A 17,130-nucleotide genomic window follows, 5' to 3' on the forward strand; every position below is an offset into this window, starting at 1 on the left:
TCTTCTGGCCCTCCAAATTTCCTGCGGGGGTGGGGTGGGGGTGGGGGTGGGGTGGGGTGTCACAAGGGGTCCCAGCCAAGTCAGCTCAAGGGCACCACCTGCTGGCCACCTCCTTGCCTGCACCCTTCGTTTCTGGCTGCTCCTCAAATCACACCTCTCCCCCCCCTCCCCCCACCGTCCTCATGGACCCTCTGGAGGCTTCACAGGACAAGAGGGCAGAGCCCCCCTCCCCAAGGAAGGAGAGAAGCGCTCAGAAGAGCAGCCCCCAATCCCACGAGGGAGGGTCTTGCCCTGGGGAGACGCTGCCCACCAGAAACCGACCAGGCTGACGTGGGAACAGAGCCAGCAATGGGGCATCCTGAGTGCACAGCAGTCATGGGAACGCAGCTGGGGCACCTCAGGCTGGGTTGCCTGTCAAGCCCCCCGTCTCCCCAAGAGATCAGCCAGGAGCCTTTCCGAATGAGGTATCTTTATTGCACAGTCCGTCCCCCCCGCCCTCTGTCTCTGTCTCCCCGTCCACAGAGGGGCAGCAGCAGGAGGGGGCTGCCAGGGGGTACCCCATAGCGCCCCATGTGCAAAGTGGAGCTGCATTTACGGACTGGCCAGAGCACAGCTGCACATCATAGGGCAAAACCCACAGACCCCAGCACGTAGGTAGGGTTCCTCTCTGCACCCCAGGACCCCTCTTTCCCCCAAGACCCCCTCCCTGCATTGGGGTGTCCCAGCCCAGCAGGGGCAGCATCCTCAGGCAGCTGGGAGGGCCAAAGGAGGGGCGGACCTTGCCAGCCAGGTTCCCACGGCAACGTCTTCCGCCCGTCACGTGGGGCCATCAGTCCCAGAAGAGGCTCCTTCCTTTCTAGCAGAAGCTGCAGGGGGGAGGGGAAGAGAGGGGTTGCCCTCCAGGTGCCCCCCCGCCGTTTCCCCCAGGCTGCCCTCCACTGCTTTGCCTCCTTTTCCTGCTCCTTTCCCGGCTCCCAAAAGCCAAAGGACCCCCCAAGGGGGCAGCAGCCTCTTCGCTCTCTCCTGGCCGGCCACCATCGGCCAAGCCCCTCTGGACAACAGTCTGTGGAGCTTCCCAAGCTGCCCCCGCCCCACAGCTAACTGGGCTCGCCATTCCCAGGGAAAGACCCTCCCAGGGCCCAGGCAACGGGGGGGGTGGGGGGCATCCCCACGGCACCTCCGCCCAAAGGTCGCCCCTTTCCCGCTTACCCCGTTGGTGTGCCTCCTTGGCTCTGGCCCGCTCCTTGGCATCGAAGTACCAGACCGTGATGGCATACCTGGGCAGGTGGCAGAAGGCAGGTCAGGCGGCAGCTGGGACTGGGGGAGGGGTTGAGAGAGCTGGTGTGGCCTGGCATCTGATGGGGGGTGTCTCTCCAGGACAAGCCGCTCAGCAATCGATGGGTGGGGCGCAAGACTAGTCCCCCCCCCCCGCTGCCCCAGTCTTTCTCAGCAGCAGCCCAGAAGCCTCTGGCTGCAGCCCCGCTGGGGGAAGGGGAGGGATCTTCTGCTCCAGCCCAGGGACCCGGGTGTCCTCTGGCTTGGCATCCCCGTCCTCCGGTCTCTTGGAGGGTGCTGCCTCTGGACTTCCCTGCCTCTTTCCTGGGGGGCAGCTGGCTCTGAAGCCTTCCTCTTCGTGGGGCGGGGGCTCCACCTGGCTACCCCCCATTGCCAAAGTGTCACTCTGCCTGTCTGGGGGGAGGTGATTCATTTGCAGGCCCGGGGTGGTTCTTGGCCCAGGCCCTTCCCTCCAGCCAGTCCCTGTCACCTGGTAGCGAAGGCCGGCTTCACTTGGTGTGGGTTGCGCTGGTCGGACCAGAAGATCAGCAGCCGGTCAAAGATGGGATCGATGTTGGCCACAACCGAGCGGCCCTCTGGGAAGATCTGCAGGAGGCCCCCGTGCACCTGGGGGAGAGGGGGCCAAGGAGGGCCCTTCAGGCCAGGGGGGGGCAAGGAGGGCCAAGGAGGGCCCACCCAGTCCTGGCCTCTGTCCGAGAGCCCAGCCCTTCAGCCCCAAACTGCCTTCAAGGGGAGCCCTCCACTCTTCGCAGCCTTCTAGGAGCACGGAAACCTCCCCCTTCCGCGGGGGCTTAAACCTTCCCGCTCTTCAAGACTGGCGACTCCGATCCCCTTCCCGTGAAATGCCAGCAGAGCCCCAGTCTCGGCCCTGGCTGCTCTGAGCTGCCCCTGAAGGCCAGGAGCTGCCCCCTTGCCCCCTCCTCACACCCCCTCCCACCACCCCCTACCTTGCTGTCCCACTTCTGGTTCAGGTAGTAGATGCAGGTGACGCAGCGCCCGTCTCCGTGGGGGTTGTCCACATGCCGCACGTAGCCCAGGCCATTGCCAGGGTAACATGCCACCATGGCCTGGGAGGCAGGAGGGGAAGGGGGGACGACTGAGCAGCTGGCAAATCCACCAGGCTTGCCCCCCCAGAAGCCCCCTGCCCCTCTGGCCAGCTGCTTTGGCACAAATGACCGGGCCTCATAGCCCAGACCACCCTGGTAAGGCACTCCACCAGAGGCGGGGGGGGGGGCAAATGCCAGGGCATGGATCTTCTGCCACCATCAAACAGGTGCCGGGGCCAAATCCTGCAGCCCCGCTGGTCTCACATACCCTCACTGCAGGCACCCCAGACACCCCAGGAGGCCAGGCCAGATGCCCTCCTTTCAGAGAAGAGCCCCTCCCCCACCACACACCGAGACTCCCTCCCCCTCCTTCAAGCCCAAGGCGGGCAAAGGCTGGACGGCTTCTGCGCAGGGGCAGGAGCTATTGAGAGGCATCCCCATCCTGAATTGTGGTTCATCTGAACACTGGCGGGGGGAGCCCCACTGCGAGAGGGATGCAGTGGGCTGGCAGCACCCCCACGCAAGGCATCTGCCCTCCCTGCCCCCAAGCCCCCTCCCCTGGGCAGCCGACAATAGGGACCCTCTCCCCACGCAGGGCTGGAGCAGCCTGTTCTCAGGAAGAGCCAGGACATCCAGTCCCCCCAGTGAGGCGGGACTTGTTCCCTCCCAGCCGGGCGGCTGCCAGCCACGTGGTGGATGTTCCCTGCAGGGTCACCCGAGGACGGGGGAGGAGACGCCAACTCAGGGAGCCTTTGGAGGGGGCTGCAAAAGGAGGCGAAGGCAGGGCTGGTTGCCCACCTCTGAGACTCCTCTTACCCCTTCAAGGATGGGGGCACTTTGGCCAGGGTCCCTCTGGGCGCAGGCTGGCAAGACTAGCAAAAGGGAGGGGGCCTACTCTGAGGGGCCCCACAGGACCCTAAAGTCAGGGAGGGCTGGCAGACAATTGACTGGTACCCACACAACATGGCGGGGCTCATTCCAAGCCTGGCCCATGCCCCCCCACAGCCCCCCTCACCCCCCCCGTCCCTTCAGGGCTCAGCCCAACCAGGGGCCTCCAAAGGGAGAGGGGGAGGGTCAGAGATGCTTATTTGCCTTCTTGGGGCAAAATCCAGGAGGGCTGCTCCCATCACCCCATCCTCCACGGCTACCTGTCCTGCCCCAGGTAATAAGAGGGCATCCCTCCCTCCCAGGACACCCAGCCCGGGAAGCAGAGGCCCAAGGAAGAGCCCCAAGCCCCGAGGGCCTTTCTTGGGGAGGGTTGCTTCTGGTCTTGGGCCACCTGCCCAGCTCCAAGCCCCTTCCAGCAGCAGCAGCAGCGGCAGCAGCAGAGATCCCGCCCCCAGGTGAAAGCCAACGGCTTTTTGCGCCCTCCGGAGGGAGGGGATCCCACGGCCTCCCCCCGCCCCCGCCTTGCGTCTGCCCGAGGGGCCGGGGAGGGGCTGAGCCCGGGCAGCGGCCCTTCCAGCCGGCGCTCGCTCACCTTCGTCCGGCCGTTGATCTCGTAGCCGCCCAGCTGCCCGGCGCACTGCAGGATGAGCTCGTCCAGGCGGGCCATGAGGGCGCCGATGGCTCGGCAGCCGGGCTCCCGGCCCTCCACCCAGGCGACCTGGTCCCCGCGGATGCGGCGGGCGGGCCCCGCTCTGCGAAGCGCCAGCTGCCCGTCCTGGAACTTGCCGCCGCGGTGCAGGCCCTCCACTTGCGCCAGGATCTGCCCGCCCAGCGCCTCCCCGAGGAAGGCGTCCTTCACGCAGAGGCCGTAGCGAGCCAGGCAGGGCACCACGTAGTCCCGAGCCAGCCGGCCGACGGGCCCGCGCCGGAGGGTGCCGGGCTCTCCCCGCGGCCGCCGCTCGGCCGAGCCCTCCGCCTCCGGGCAGGGCCGCTTCAGCTCCCGGGTCAGGGCCAGCCACAGGAGGCCCCGGACGGCCACCCCTTTGCCCTCCACGCGACCCGCCGCCGCCGCCGCCGCCGCCGCCTGCCTGCCCTGGCCCGGGAGCAGCCCAACGGCAGGGCCCGCCGGGCGGGGGGCCTCCATCTCAGGCGCGGAGGGCGCGGGGCGCGGGCCGGCAGCATCTCGCAGCCCACGGGTGGCCGAGCAGCGGGAGGGGCCGGGCCCGGTTGCCTGCGGGAGGGAGAGGGAGGGGCTGAGCTCCCAAGGGCCCCGAGCGGACTCAGCGCGCCCAACGGCCCGCATCCCCGGGAAGGGAGGAGGGAAGCCAGCGGGGGAAGAGACAGTCCCAGTCAGGCCCCCGAGCGCGGGTCCCAACCTCCCCGGCCTGCGGCCGAGGCTGGCGGGACCGCGACCCCACAAAGGGCGGACACCTGCGGGAGGGCAGCCGGAGATCCCGGCGGGACGGGCCGCTGTCCTGCGGGCCAACCGGGGCACGAAGCGCCGCCGCCTTTGGCAGCCGCGGCGGCTCCGCGAGGTCCCTCCTCCGCTGTCCTGCGAGCCGGCCGCGCTCTGCTCGGCAAGGGGCTGCTCCTCGGCGCCCCCGGACGCTTGTCACCTGCGCTGGAGCCGCCGCTTGTCCTGCCGGGCTCTGGACAAGCGCCACCCGGGCAGCCTCCTCGCGGGAGCCCCGGGAGCGAGCCGCCCCTGGTGCCGCCGCCACACGGGGCCCGCGCTCGGCCCTCCGAGCAGAGGAAGCGGAAGCGGAGCGCGCGGGGGTCGCTCGGGCCGCCGGTGGCGCGGCTCCTCGGTCCCGCGCGCGCGGCGCTTGGCTTTCTGGCCGAAGCCGCTTTTCTTCCGGGAGCTCCGCAGGGCGACTGCCCGGGGTAGCCGGCGGGAGCCTCTTCTGGAGCGCGGAAAGCCGAAGGGCCCGGCCCGGCCTGTTGATCTCCCGCGACCGGGACCCCCGCGTTTTTTCCCCGCGGCAGCTCCGAGCAGACCCGGCGCCTCTTTCCAGCCAGCGGAGGTCGAGGCCCGGGGCGGTGGAGCCGAGGCAGCGGGGCAGCCCCAGCGCTTCTCCCAGCTCGATCCGGCCAAACGCTCCCTCTCCAGCGTCCCCCGCCGCCCCGCAGGTTTTCGGAGGAGGAGTTGTTCCTCCAGGTTGGACAAAATGTTCTCACACACACACACACACACACCAGGCCAAGGGAAGCCGAAACGGCCAGCTTGGGTCAGCCATCAGAGGCTTCCGGGGCACAGCCAGTGAGCAAACCTCGCGGGGTGAGGATGGGGGGGGGGGATGCGGCAGAGGAACTTGGGTGGTACCGGTACCAAGCACCCAAGGCAAAAGAACGCACCAACGCTTCCCAAGTGGGCACCAGCAAGGAAGCTGCGCAGGCCCAGGTGTGCCATCCCCATAGAGACCATTTTCCTCCTTTCCAGGAATTATTTGTCTTGACTTCCCAAAAGGCTGGAAAACCAAATCATTGGGGGGCAGTCTGGCAGAGATTCCCTTCCCCACGTGCTGCAGGCAAACCCATTGGGGCTCTTTCTTGCCTGCTTCCTTTCCTGGGCTCTGCCTGTCTGGCGGGAAACCGCCTGCCCTGCTTGGGTCCCAAGAGAACTTTTTGGGAATACCAGAATCAGAGGCTGCTGCTACCCACCAAAGGTCTTGAAGGTCTGCCTGCCCGTGGGCTTGGAGGCTTCTGGGGCGACTCCTAAGCCCGCCCACCCACCCGGTTTGCAGTTCTTCCTCCGAATTGAAAAAACACCCGTGTGGGTTCCCGGTTTTTGGAGCTCAGCTAAGACGCACCTTTGCCTTCAACTCACAGTTAGTCTCATTTTGTGGTCCAGGGGCTTCTTCCTGGGAAGCTCCTGGTGGACCCCTGACACCCACTTGATTTGCGGATTTGGAGGCAAGAAGTTTTCATTTCAGAAGAGGTGCTCCATGGATTGACTGAGAGGCTGATCTTTTAATTGTTGCTCTTTATTTTCTGATCACGTTCATCCATTTGTCTTTTCGGTTTTGATTTTTGTTCAATTGCAGGCAAGAAATGTGATAAAGCATGTAAATCCTGGAGAACTCGAGTCTTCAGTCTGAGTTACGTAGACCACTACGGGATCATTCCTTGGTATGGTACACACGAGCCATGGTGGTGCAGTGGAATACTGCTGGCTACGTCTGCTGACTGCATCTCACCAGGCTCCAGGTTGACTCAGCCGTCCATCCTTCCGAGGTGGGTCAAATGAGGACCCAGACTGCTGACTCTGTAAACCGCTTAGAGGGGGCTGGAAAGCCCTGTGAAGCGGTATAGAACTCTTAAGTGCTCTTGCTCTTGCATACATGTCCTCAGTTGACGACTTCTTGTTACAATGATGATTTGTTATTAAAGGGTTATAGGATTTGTCTACAATGAAGACAGGAGAATCGGGGATCCAGCGCTTCCTTATCCCTCCCTCTCTACAGTAAAGGACAGGCTCAGCTTATGAGGGTAACAGAGTTTTGACAACTCCCCTGTCATGTTTTTCACACCATGAAAAATGATGCCGGTTTCTCCCTTGGAGTTCTTTTGCCTCTCGGTCCGTTAGAGCCTCCATTAAGGCAAACTGCAGAGCTCGCTCCTCCCATCACCTCGGGGTGACACATTGGCGGTTCAGCCATCTTTGGAAAAATTAAAAAAATCACTTGGACCTTGCACACAAGCACGGGGCAAACGGCTTTATGGCAACCAAGCCCAAGCGGTCCACGCGAGAGAAAGATCCATCGCCCGAGTGAAGGGAAGGAGGGAGCTTTTGGGTGGAGAAGCAGGGGAGGGTTTTCTGACCTTCCCACGAATGGCTGAACAGGGTTCTAAAAGGAGGTTGCAGTCGCAGACGCAGCAGAATTCTGGGAGCTGAAGTCCACAAGGCTTCAAATTGCCACAGCTACAGACCCCCCTGCCCTACCCACTACCCTACCCCTGATCCACTTCCCTCATGACGGGGAAGGGAGGAGCAGTTAGCTGAAGGTCCTGCTGATGAGATTCCCAAAGCAGACCAGCCGTGGTTAGAAACCATGGCAGCCTGGTATCTTCCACCACCGCCAGCCCTTATTCCGATCCTACTAGCAGCCTGCCCTACATTTGAGTAGCCTTTGACCTTTCTGCTGCTTGTTACTCTACACGTATTGCTTCAAAAAGAGAAAAAAGGCATCACAATTCTGACATTTGGAAAAGGGGGAAAAACATTTTATATATAAGTATCAGTTTCACAGCCTTAAAGTTGGAGGGAATGTTTGCATTTATAGAAAAATAATAATAAACCAGAAGATTTAAGTTTTAAACTGCGTGTAACTGTCAGCTGTTCAACTCTGGATGGAAGGAACTCCCCCTCCTCCTATAAAGCTTAAGGGAATCAAACCAGGGATGTAGCTGAGGTGGGCAAATGAAAGCAGAGACCCCACCTGCAAAGCTAGCCTGTTCCTGCCCTTGACACAAAAGAATAAATAACAAAGATAAACGTTACACCTAAAAGGAGAGGAAGCGAAACCTTCCCAGAGCCATCAAAACACTACACAAGGAGCAGCACAGATTCCTACATCCTAGCAGGAAGCAGAAGCAGACCCCACCTTCCCATTATGTGACCTTAAAACTAGGAGGGGAAAGGAGGAGGCAACAGTGCCCAACTCGGAGCACCTCTTCTTCTGGCAAGGCAGGAACGGCTAATAGGGACTGCCAGGTCAACCCTGCAATCCTACACTTAGTTTCGCTATCTTCCTCAGTGAACCAGGGAGGACCTCTGGCCCAACAAACTCTTCCAAACCCACCTGGGCTTGCCACCATCTGGACCCAGGCTCAAAACCAGACCCCTGAGGGTCCCTGCAAATGTGGATCAACACGCAGGGAGAAAGAAATACCCACGAGAAGAGGGAGGGCGGGAGGCAGCCAGACTCCATTGGAGGGTTAAGGGAAACTGTTGTGATCCTTCTCAGAGCTGAGGGACCACGCACAGCACTGGCCACAGGATTAAAGGACTGGGGGCAATTCCATAACCTGGTGGTTCCCCTCCCCCCCCCTTCTTGTGACAAAATTCAGGGCTATGCTCTTTGGAAGTCAGTGGGACTTTTGTCTGGTCAAAGGCTCTAGAGATACGGACATCTTGCAATAGTTGAAAGCAGGCGAGAATCCAAGCTCAGCCAAATGGGGCTGTCACTATCCCCACAGCTTCCCACACCAGCAGAGAGGCAGGGTTCTTCTGTGGACGCTGTGGCTTCCTTGCTGTGGACCCAGCGCAGAGTAAATCACCCAGGAAAAGAGCTCAGAAAAACTGCCCAGAGGAAGCGGTTCTCTCTCCATCAATACCCTGCCACAAAAACCCAAGAACCCATCCAACCTGCCCACTGGCCTGGACTGGCCCCAGGAAAGGAGGGGTGTGGGCAGAGGCACCGGCCAAGCCTAAGATGGGCCCAGAAAGCGAAACAAGGCATGGAAATGCCACCTTGCACAAGCAAACCTGGAGGGGAGAGCCCCTTGCCCGGGCCCACACCAACTGGGCTCCCACCTGCCTGCAACCCCGCTCCCCCGACTTCTCCAAGCAGGTTGAGATTCAGTGCAACGTGAAACAGTTCAAGGTCTTATGGAGGGAAGAAAGAAAGGAGAGCCTCTTGGGAGGGACAGACACTCCTTCCCAATCAGAGGGATTGGCCGCTATTCAGCTGGAGGCAGCTAAGGAGCGCAGAAGGGGCCAAGAAGGCCCCACACCCTCTAGGGGCACTCCCCACCCTTGGGCGAGCAGCAGTGTGCCAGGGGACGGATGCAGGGCCTGGCCACGGCCACTTGTGCAAACCTTCCACCAGGGAATCTGAGAGCCCAACGCACAACCCTTCTCCTTAGGACAGGAGGCGAGGCAAGGGGCAGGAAGCGGCAGTGGCTGTGGCAGCAACAGCAGGGGGTGCAGCAGGGTCTTCAGCCCATGAGGCCTGTTGCTGTGGAGAACCAAGCGGAAAAAGAGGCTCCTCATAGCCCTGGGCCCAGAGCAGCGGAGTTCCAGCACTGAGGAGAGAGGGGGAGCATGGTGGGGCCCTGCAGAGGCACCAGTTCTTCACCCCTCCCTCTGGGGACTGGACCCGTGGCCAAAACCTCCTGACTACGGGGTGACCCGGAGATTGTCCACCAGGGCTCCCCGTGGCACTCAAAGGTGGCTGAAGGGGTCCCTGTGCGCTTCTTGCCCCTGGCTCCGATGCATGGGGACTAAAACCAGGCCACAGAGGGGGAGGGCCTAGAGGCACTCCCAGTCACCCCTTTTTCTGAGACGGAATTGGAAGAGTCCCTGCAACCCGGGGTGCAGGAGGCACAGGCAGACGGAGGGCCCTGAATGGCAGAGTCGCTGGGGAGAAGCTCCCATCTCACCTGGCAAGCCGGTGGGGACCTGGGCCCTAGCAGGTGCACTGCTGCCGCGCCTGTGCCTGGCTGCTCCGTGGCTGCCGCGGCTGCCGCAAGGACGCATCCCCGTACTGGATCCCTGAGCCCATCCTCTCCGGGTCGAGCTCACCTGGTGGGGGAAGAGACGCTCAGGGGACACTGGCTTTGGCTAGAGTCACCCACGGCCCCCTCGGCCCCAGAGCCCCTTTGCCACGAGGGTCCACTTACCCAAAGAGAGTCCGGGCAGGCCCTCGGGCAGCTGCCTGGCCGTGGCACATCGTCCAGGCTTTGGGGGGCCACAATTTCAACCAGCTCAAAGCCATTTTGACCCAAACCCCTAAGTTGCGTCTTCCTGGCCCAGGCGATTGAGAGATTAACCAAAAGACTTACACTGCTGGCTGACTGTACCACAGTTTCCATAGTTCTACCTTCAGGACTCAGGCTGTTCATAAATCTGTTAAAAAAAATAAACCTGACCCACCTGATTCGATTTTATTCAGTATGGTCCGTGCACATTTCAGAAAAGCTTCTTCTACGTTTTCTCCAGTCAAGGCACTAGTCTCGAGAAACATCAGCTCTGCGGGGCGAGAAGAAGCCCCGGATTAAGACCGCTGCCATAATGTTTCAATGTATGTTCTGAACCCAGATCTGAGCTTGGTTAAAGCCGCAGATGGGTGTGAGGAGCCTTCCTGCACCCCAGCACAGAAGCCCAAACCAAGGGGTGGAGAGCGGGGATTACAGTCCGGCGGTCAATTGCATAAGTGGCCCAGGAAGGAAACTGAGAGCAACTGCTCCCCTCTCTCTCAACCCAGCAGCATCGAGGTGCTCCCAGGGAAAGCAAGGCTCCGGGGGTGGAGTTACACAAACACACACACACACACACTCACCATTCTCTTGAGCAAAACGAGAAGCTTCCAGAAAAGTAACTTCCCGGTCAGCATCCAAATCCTTCTTGTTGCCGCACAGAATAATTACAATATTGAGGCTAGCCAGAGTCCGGGCATCGGTTAGCCAATTGGTCAAGGCATTGTAGGTCTCTCTGCTGCAAGATGGAATTGACAGGCTGGATGCCAGGCAAGCAAACGCCTGCTGGGGAACTCAGGAAAGGCTTTGTCCCAGAGAGGGAAAGGAAACAGGTTTCTGCAGGGGCTGCTTCCCTGGCTTCCTCCTCCATATCCCTCTGCTGTCCTACCAGTAACTGACCCCTCCCCACAGCCATTCTGTATATGTCAAGATGCTCCTCTCCCCTGCACCATAAATGTCCGCTAAGAAACAGCATGGTAGCTTTTCTTCTACAATGAAAACTGTCTGTGGGGAGCCGTAGCAGAAACTTCACAGGAATTCCGATTGCCAAAAAGCAAGAGATGGGGGTACAACGCGCTCACCTCGTGATGTCATACACCAAAAGTGCCCCTGCTGCACCTCTGTAGTAGCTTCTAGTAACAGACCTAGGGAGAAAGTGAACAAGGCTTCATACAGGTCGGGCAGACTGGATGCAAAGCAAACTATTGAAAGGGCACTTGCGCATGCTAACTTGAACCTTATTTCTAAGTGGGTTTCTAGATGCTGAATTGTGCAGTTAGAGCCAAGATTACCCTGAAGGCAATCTATTCTGTAAGTACAGAGCATTTTCTAGGCCAACATGTGGGATAGGTTTGGATTCAAACTTGCAGACAAAGCACTCTTTGTTTCAGAGAAGACTTTGAAAAACTGGAATGGCATCTGAAGCCTTGCACAAATAAGTCTCAATGGGGAGGGAACCTTCCCCCCACGTAGCTTTACCTCTTTTCAAAAAGAACTTTAACAACTGAGGTATGGAAAAATAATGCCAACCAGAAAATTCAACAGATCTTGCAAGCTGGGTGAATCAGAAGTACAATCCTTGCAGCACAGGCTCTCATGAGAATCTGCTTTATAAATATCCTACCACTGCAAATCTAAAACTAGTCACTCCAACCCCTTTAAAAATCCTTCCAGGTGCCCTTTCCCAGTTCAGCACTACCCAGGCTCGTCTCCCTGCTGGTGCTGGGCATGGAGAGCAGGGGTGTTCCTGCTTTCCCCCAAGGAGACCCCTTCTCAACGACTGGGGTGGGGGCTTCCCTCGCCAAAGCCCACAACGGCCGGACCCCTCAGCCCCAGCTTACCTGAACCGCTCCTGCCCAGCCGTGTCCCAAATCTGCAGCTTCACCGTTTTGCCGCCCACGGTCACCACCTTCGACCCGAATTCCACCCCGATGGTGTGGTTGGAGTCCTGCTTAACTGCCGGGGCCCGAGAGGGACAAGGGAGCAGCGGATCAGGCGGGGAAGCCCGGGGACTTAAACGGGGGGCTCAGAGAGCGACCTCTGTGGCTCCTCCGTCGCTCGGAGAGGAACCGGGAGGCGCCGCCTGCCCGCAGCCGGAGTCGGCTGGATGGGCGGAGCCATAGCCGCCCGGGGGGCTCCGGTCGGGGCCTTCACTCCCGCCCCCGAGCACCCCTGGCCGGCCCCCGCCCCGAACGCCGCGACGGCCAGGCGACTCACACTTGCTCTCGATGAACTGGTGCAGCAGGCAGGACTTGCCGGTGCCGGCGCTGCCGATCACCAGGAACTTGAAGAGGAAGTCTGCGGGGGAGACAGAGAGACGGGAGGCAGCCCTTGCAGAGGCCCCCGCCGAGACCCCCTCCAGCCCCGCTGCGACCCCGCCGCCCACGCACCGTAAGTCTCCGACATGGCGAGCGACGCGGCGGCCCTCACCCCCTCCTCCGCCCGCCCGCCCGCCGGCCTCGTCGCGCAATATGGCGGCGCCCAAGGAGCCGGCCGAGACGGGCGTCGCGGGGAGAAGACGTCAGCGGCCAAGCCAATGAGAGCGGAGGCTCAGGCCGTGCCGCCAATCAGAGGAAAGCTGCTTGGACGGAGGTTATAAAAGGGTAGCGCGTCGGAAGGAGCTCAGACCGCCCAGTGGGGCCGTGGGGGGGACGTTGAGGTGGTGCGTCTCCGTGGCTCGTTGTGGACTTCTCGCTCCCGTCTGCCTTACTTCAGCCGTCGATCGAATGCGTTATTTGGGTGGCTCCGCGAAACATCACGGCTGCCTCTCGGCCAGAAAGGCGCTTGCCTGCCTCCCTTCCAAGGTCTCCGGGGTGAAACCCGCGCGCCGCCTTCTCTCCATCCGAGCATTGGTGGTCCGAGCAGGGCCTGGCCCTAACCCTCCGCATGCGAAGTGTTCCCTCCCTCCAGCCAAGGCCTTAATCTGCCTTCACGTTTGATCAATATCTCAGCCTAAAACAGCCCTATGCTCTCATGTACTCACTCACTCGGGTGGTTGGGCCAGGAGATCGGGGACAATGAAGGAACCAAGGCCAAGCCACAAAGGGCAAAATGCGCTGACTGGCAGCAGAGGCCCACGTGTAGACACAGACTGGGCAGCCCACCTTGGCCTGGTGGAATATTTCCCCGCCTGTGGGGAGACACTGGGAATGTGGCTGGACCCTCTTTGCACCTCACTGAGCCTTTCCCCTCCTGCCCCACAGGCTCCTGCAAGCCCGCTCTGGGAGACAAGTTGCTCTTGGCACGAACACCCTGTCTTTGCCAGGGAAACAGCCATGCCCGCCAGGTGCTCAGGGACAAGGCACAACAAGGCACTTCCTCCTGAGTCCTGCAGCAGGCAGGGAGAGGGAAGGGTTCCGAGGGTATTTAGGGATACATAGGAGCTCCCCACCCCCTCAGCAAATCTTGAAACCTAGATAAGTGAACCCTAAGAAGGGCCAGCTGGGTCTGGATGTCTTACCTCCCTCTCCTCATCTGGCATTCTTTATCTTGAGCAAGTCAGCGCTGTTGTGTGAGTCACCCGTTTTGGATTGGGCAGTTTTCAGGACTGGGGGAGTTAGAAGCAGGTTGGCCTGAAAGAGCCTGGATTGACGGCAGGTGGCAGAAGGGAGGTTGAACAGCTGCTACTCTTAAGTATACATTTCCTCCCTCATTATGAACAAGCTTTACTTCAACCCCTGCTCCGGTTAATACTAACCTTGAAAGCTACATTACATCTTGCAAAGTGCATGATGCTGCCCAGGCCATAGACTTAATTTTTAGTGCTCCTCCCGTGTGCAGAAAGCTCTTCTTTACTAGCACTGATGATGTTACCTAGTTTGGGTAACGAAACCAGCTCAGAGAGCGCCGTGTTCTTCTCACAGAATACCTCCACCTCGGGGTTCAAGGAAGGGTATGTTCCCAAATACTTTGTTTAGGGGAAAATACATTTAAACAGATAATGGTTGTAAAGAAAATGCAGAAAGAAAATATTTAGTGAAAAAAGCCCAGGGAAATGGAAATATTGCATCACTTCAAACTGTTTCTTTCATAAAGATATTAAGGCAGGGCGATCAACTGGCACTGGGCACTCCAGTCTGTGAGGCTGCACTGATTACAGATGGAAGATCAGCAGGATAAAGAGAGGCTGGGATTAATAAGGCCCAGCCTCATCCCTAAGGGATCCCAAGGTAGAGAAGAGGTCTAAAAGTCTGAAGGCTACGCCAGAACAAGGGCTCTGAGATTAAGGCCTGGGATTGGCCTATCGCATGTCATTCTTTTTTAAAAAAAAAAAAACAAGGCAGTTAGCACTGTTCTCTGAGGCATTTTGTTAACCATATTTTTTAAAGCATGTCATTTCACTTCTAAAAATCATACCATTGGATGATGCATTTCTGTTTATAATAAAATCAGTTCCTTGGTCAAAACTTTGCACTGTCATTTGGGATGACAATGACCACAGGCGCTCCAGTTAGTTCTGCCCCTGGAGGACCCAGGGCCATTTCTTCCATCCTTCCCTCGGCACTTAGGAGGAAGAGCTTGAAGCTTTTGCTGCAAAGGGCAGGCTGGGGAGGGGCATCGCCCTGGGCTTCTGGACCCCCGACCCAGGACCAATGCTCCAGTTCATGAAGGATCCCGGCATCCCTGGGGCGGGGGGAGGGAGGATGCTGACCCCAGCACTACCATACACAAACGTACTTGTTCCACCAGTCTTTGGAGAGGGCCCAGATGCAGCTGGGGGGGGCCCTCTGCCCCTTGGGGCCTTCACCGGCCCGCAGCCCTAACACAATAGCAGTGTCAAAGACCTCCTTCAGATTCTGCTGGGTGAGGGCCGAGCACTCCACGTAGCCGGCCATGCCCAGCTTCCTGGCCAGAGACCGGGCGGCCGTAGGAGGCACCGGCTTCTCCTGGTGCCGGGAGAGGGCAATCAGCATCTTGACATCCTGGCGCAGGTCTGACTGGGTCCCCACCAGCAGCACCGGGGCGGAAGGGCAGTGGCGACGCACCTCCGGGTACCACTTGTCCACAATGTTCTGGAAGGACGTGGGTGCCACCACGCTGAAGCAGAGCAGGCAGACATCGGCCTTTGGGCAGCAGGCCTGCCACAACGCGTCAAATTCATCCTGGCAGCAGAGCAGGGAAGGGTACAGCGTGAGGGGAGGCTGGCCACTCCCTCCTAGAGTTCCCTCCCAGTCCACTCCAGGGCTCAGCCTTGGCCTTTGCAAATAGATGCTTAGGGAAAACCCGACTGGAAGCCTGGCCAAAGTTCAGGTTGGATGCAACACCAACATCACAGGTGGCTTGGACAGGAGGCCTTTAAAGCCCCATCCCCAGCCTCCTGTGAACAGGCCAGAGAAGTCCAGTTGCTCATTGCACAAATAGTGTTGTAAACATTGGGACATTGAGTGTGTCCGGGTGTGTGCAGAGTGCCTGTCTCTGCCCCCCCCCCCTCCTGGGGGGATGAAAAGAAAGTGGAGGCCAGCGAAGACCCCACCCCACCCAATCTCTTCGGAGACCGATTTGGTGACCGGGGTGTTTCCCAGGTGGGAGTCAAGCAGAGCCGGGCCCAAAGAGAGCAGGGCCGCCCCCCCCCCCGCTCCGTTGGGGATCCCGCCCGGGGGAGGCTGCGGCTTCCAAAGGACCCCAGGAGCCACAGCCGCGCTCGCCGGATCCACTTTTGCGAGGCGCCTTGAGCCCAAGGCCGTCGATCCCGGCCGCGAGAACAACGCCGCGCGCGGCAGCCTGAATTCCTCGGCTGGACAAGCCCTTACCTGCCCGGCCGTGTCGCACAGCTGGAGACGGATGGGGGCGCCGTCCACCTGGACCACAGCTGGGGAAACACAACAGGCGCCCCGCTTAGCCGACAGAAGCGGGAGGGGACCCCCCTCCTCGCCGGGCCTCCCCAAAGACTCTGCTCCGGCGCCCCCGGGCCCTCCGCCCCCCTGCGCACGCGGCGCCGGCCCAGGGCAGCGCCCTCCCCGTGGCGGAGCCGCCGCGACGGTACCGGAGAAGCGGTCGAGGGCCGTGGGCACGTAGCGCGCGGGGAAGCCGTTGGAGCTGTAGCTGAGCGCCAGGCTGGTTTTGCCCACCGCGCCGTCGCCCAGCAACACGCACTCCAAGCCCCGCAGCGGCCGCCACCGACGGGGTCGGGGTCGGTGCGGCGGCACCGGCGGCACCGGCATCGGCGAACCGTGGGAGGGCGGCGGCGACTGTGGCGCTCGGCGGCAGCTGGAAGGCGAGAAGCCTCATTTGCCTGGCCACGCCCCCGGGGCGCGGACCTCCAGCACCTGCACCCGGGACCCGCCGGCCTCGAGCACGCCGCCGCCGGCCCGAGGGCGGGGGAGGGAGTGGCCCGTCCGCGCCTTCGAGTAGGGGGCGCCGGCGAGCGTCGGCTTCTTCCCCCTCCGCGCTCCCGGCGGTCCGCCAGGCAGCGCAGCCCCGGGGGAAGGCGCTTGGCCTCCCCGCCCAGGAAGAAGTCCAGCTCCCCCAGCCGCACCGCGGAGGGGGCTTGGTGCTCTGCCCGGGCAAATCTGGCGAGGTCGCCCAGGAAGGCAGCACTCTGCTCCTGCTCAGAAGCCAGATCTTCCTTCGTGGTCCCGGGTCGAGATCCCATCTAGGCTTTCCCGCGTGAATCGAAAACATCTCTCCCCCCCGCTAAGCCTTTTTATTTTGAGGTTGGGGCAGTTTCCCCTCCTTTTCCTCTTCCTGGGGTTGGGGTGTCACTGCAGGAAACGCCCGACGTTTGTCTTGGCAGACTCCCGATCTGCTCCCAGCATGCCCTGCCCCACCCCCACCCGGCGGATCCTGCAAAACCCGTTTGGCAAGGAACACCTCCATCGCCCTGGGCAGGGATCCCGAAAGGGAAACCGCGGAGCCGGGCAAGAGGCAGGCAAACCTCAGGTAGCCCAGCCAATCCTGGGTCTTGGGAGCACAGAACCCACCCGGCCCCCTCCTCCCCCCAGGGAGTCTCCAGGCCGGCGCTGGAGGCAGGCAGAGCATCTGATTAGACTTTGGGCAGCAGGAGCTCCAGTGCCACCTGGCAACCCCTCCCGCCTGGCCCGCCAGGAAGCCAAAGCTGGGAAGAGCTGAGCTTCGGCTGGGGACCGATGACCCCTCCCTATTCCTACTTGGGTCTAGGGAGGGGGCCCTTTGGGGTGGGGGGGAGTTAGCCATGAGAGCCAGAGCAGATCTGTTATTCAGAGACAGGCAGAGGAGTAGCATC

The 17,130-nt window shown here is 60.8% G+C and overlaps 3 protein-coding genes across 7 annotated transcripts; all 3 read right to left on the reverse strand.

Moving 5' to 3' along the window:
- Positions 1-452: 452 nt before the first annotated feature.
- EGLN2 (egl-9 family hypoxia inducible factor 2) lies at positions 453-5,384 on the reverse strand. Of its 2 annotated transcripts, XM_087939358.1 has the most exons (6): positions 4,847-5,384; positions 3,823-4,461; positions 2,244-2,363; positions 1,766-1,902; positions 1,210-1,277; positions 453-866 (listed from the first exon to the last, which is right to left on the reverse strand). In XM_087939358.1, exons 2-6 carry the CDS (start codon positions 4,372-4,374, stop codon positions 817-819), a joined length of 927 nt encoding a protein of 308 aa, XP_087795484.1. In that variant the 5' UTR covers positions 4,375-4,461; positions 4,847-5,384; the 3' UTR covers positions 453-816. The 2 variants fall into 2 exon arrangements, with proteins under 2 accessions (XP_087795484.1, XP_026577271.2); XM_026721486.2 differs by lacking the exon at positions 4,847-5,384 and having other exon boundaries at positions 3,823-4,784.
- A 2,048-nt stretch (positions 5,385-7,432) lies between these two features.
- RAB4B (RAB4B, member RAS oncogene family) lies at positions 7,433-13,304 on the reverse strand. Of its 4 annotated transcripts, none has more exons than XM_026721453.2 (8): positions 12,320-12,400; positions 12,147-12,227; positions 11,771-11,885; positions 11,012-11,074; positions 10,514-10,668; positions 10,108-10,203; positions 9,615-9,756; positions 7,433-9,190 (listed from the first exon to the last, which is right to left on the reverse strand). In XM_026721453.2, exons 1-7 carry the CDS (start codon positions 12,333-12,335, stop codon positions 9,641-9,643), a joined length of 642 nt encoding a protein of 213 aa, XP_026577238.1. In that variant the 5' UTR covers positions 12,336-12,400; the 3' UTR covers positions 7,433-9,190; positions 9,615-9,640. The 4 variants fall into 4 exon arrangements, with proteins under 4 accessions (XP_026577238.1, XP_026577237.1, XP_087795492.1 ...); XM_026721452.2 differs by having other exon boundaries at positions 7,433-9,257; XM_087939366.1 differs by lacking the exons at positions 11,771-11,885; positions 12,320-12,400 and adding an exon at positions 13,034-13,304.
- Positions 13,305-14,197: 893 nt separating this feature from the next.
- On the reverse strand, positions 14,198-16,270 carry LOC113450298 (rho-related GTP-binding protein RhoU-like). Its single transcript, XM_026721473.2, has 3 exons — positions 15,913-16,270; positions 15,680-15,738; positions 14,198-15,031 (listed from the first exon to the last, which is right to left on the reverse strand). The coding sequence occupies exons 1-3, from the start codon at positions 16,088-16,090 to the stop codon at positions 14,588-14,590; spliced, it is 681 nt and encodes a 226-aa protein (XP_026577258.1). The 5' UTR covers positions 16,091-16,270; the 3' UTR covers positions 14,198-14,587.
- Between the last annotated feature and the right edge of the window lie 860 nt (positions 16,271-17,130).

This window comes from Pseudonaja textilis, chromosome 10 (genome assembly GCF_049901715.1).
Source record: "Pseudonaja textilis isolate UNSWEBS1 chromosome 10, rPseTex1.2, whole genome shotgun sequence".
Classification (NCBI taxonomy): Eukaryota; Metazoa; Chordata; class Lepidosauria; order Squamata; family Elapidae; genus Pseudonaja; species Pseudonaja textilis.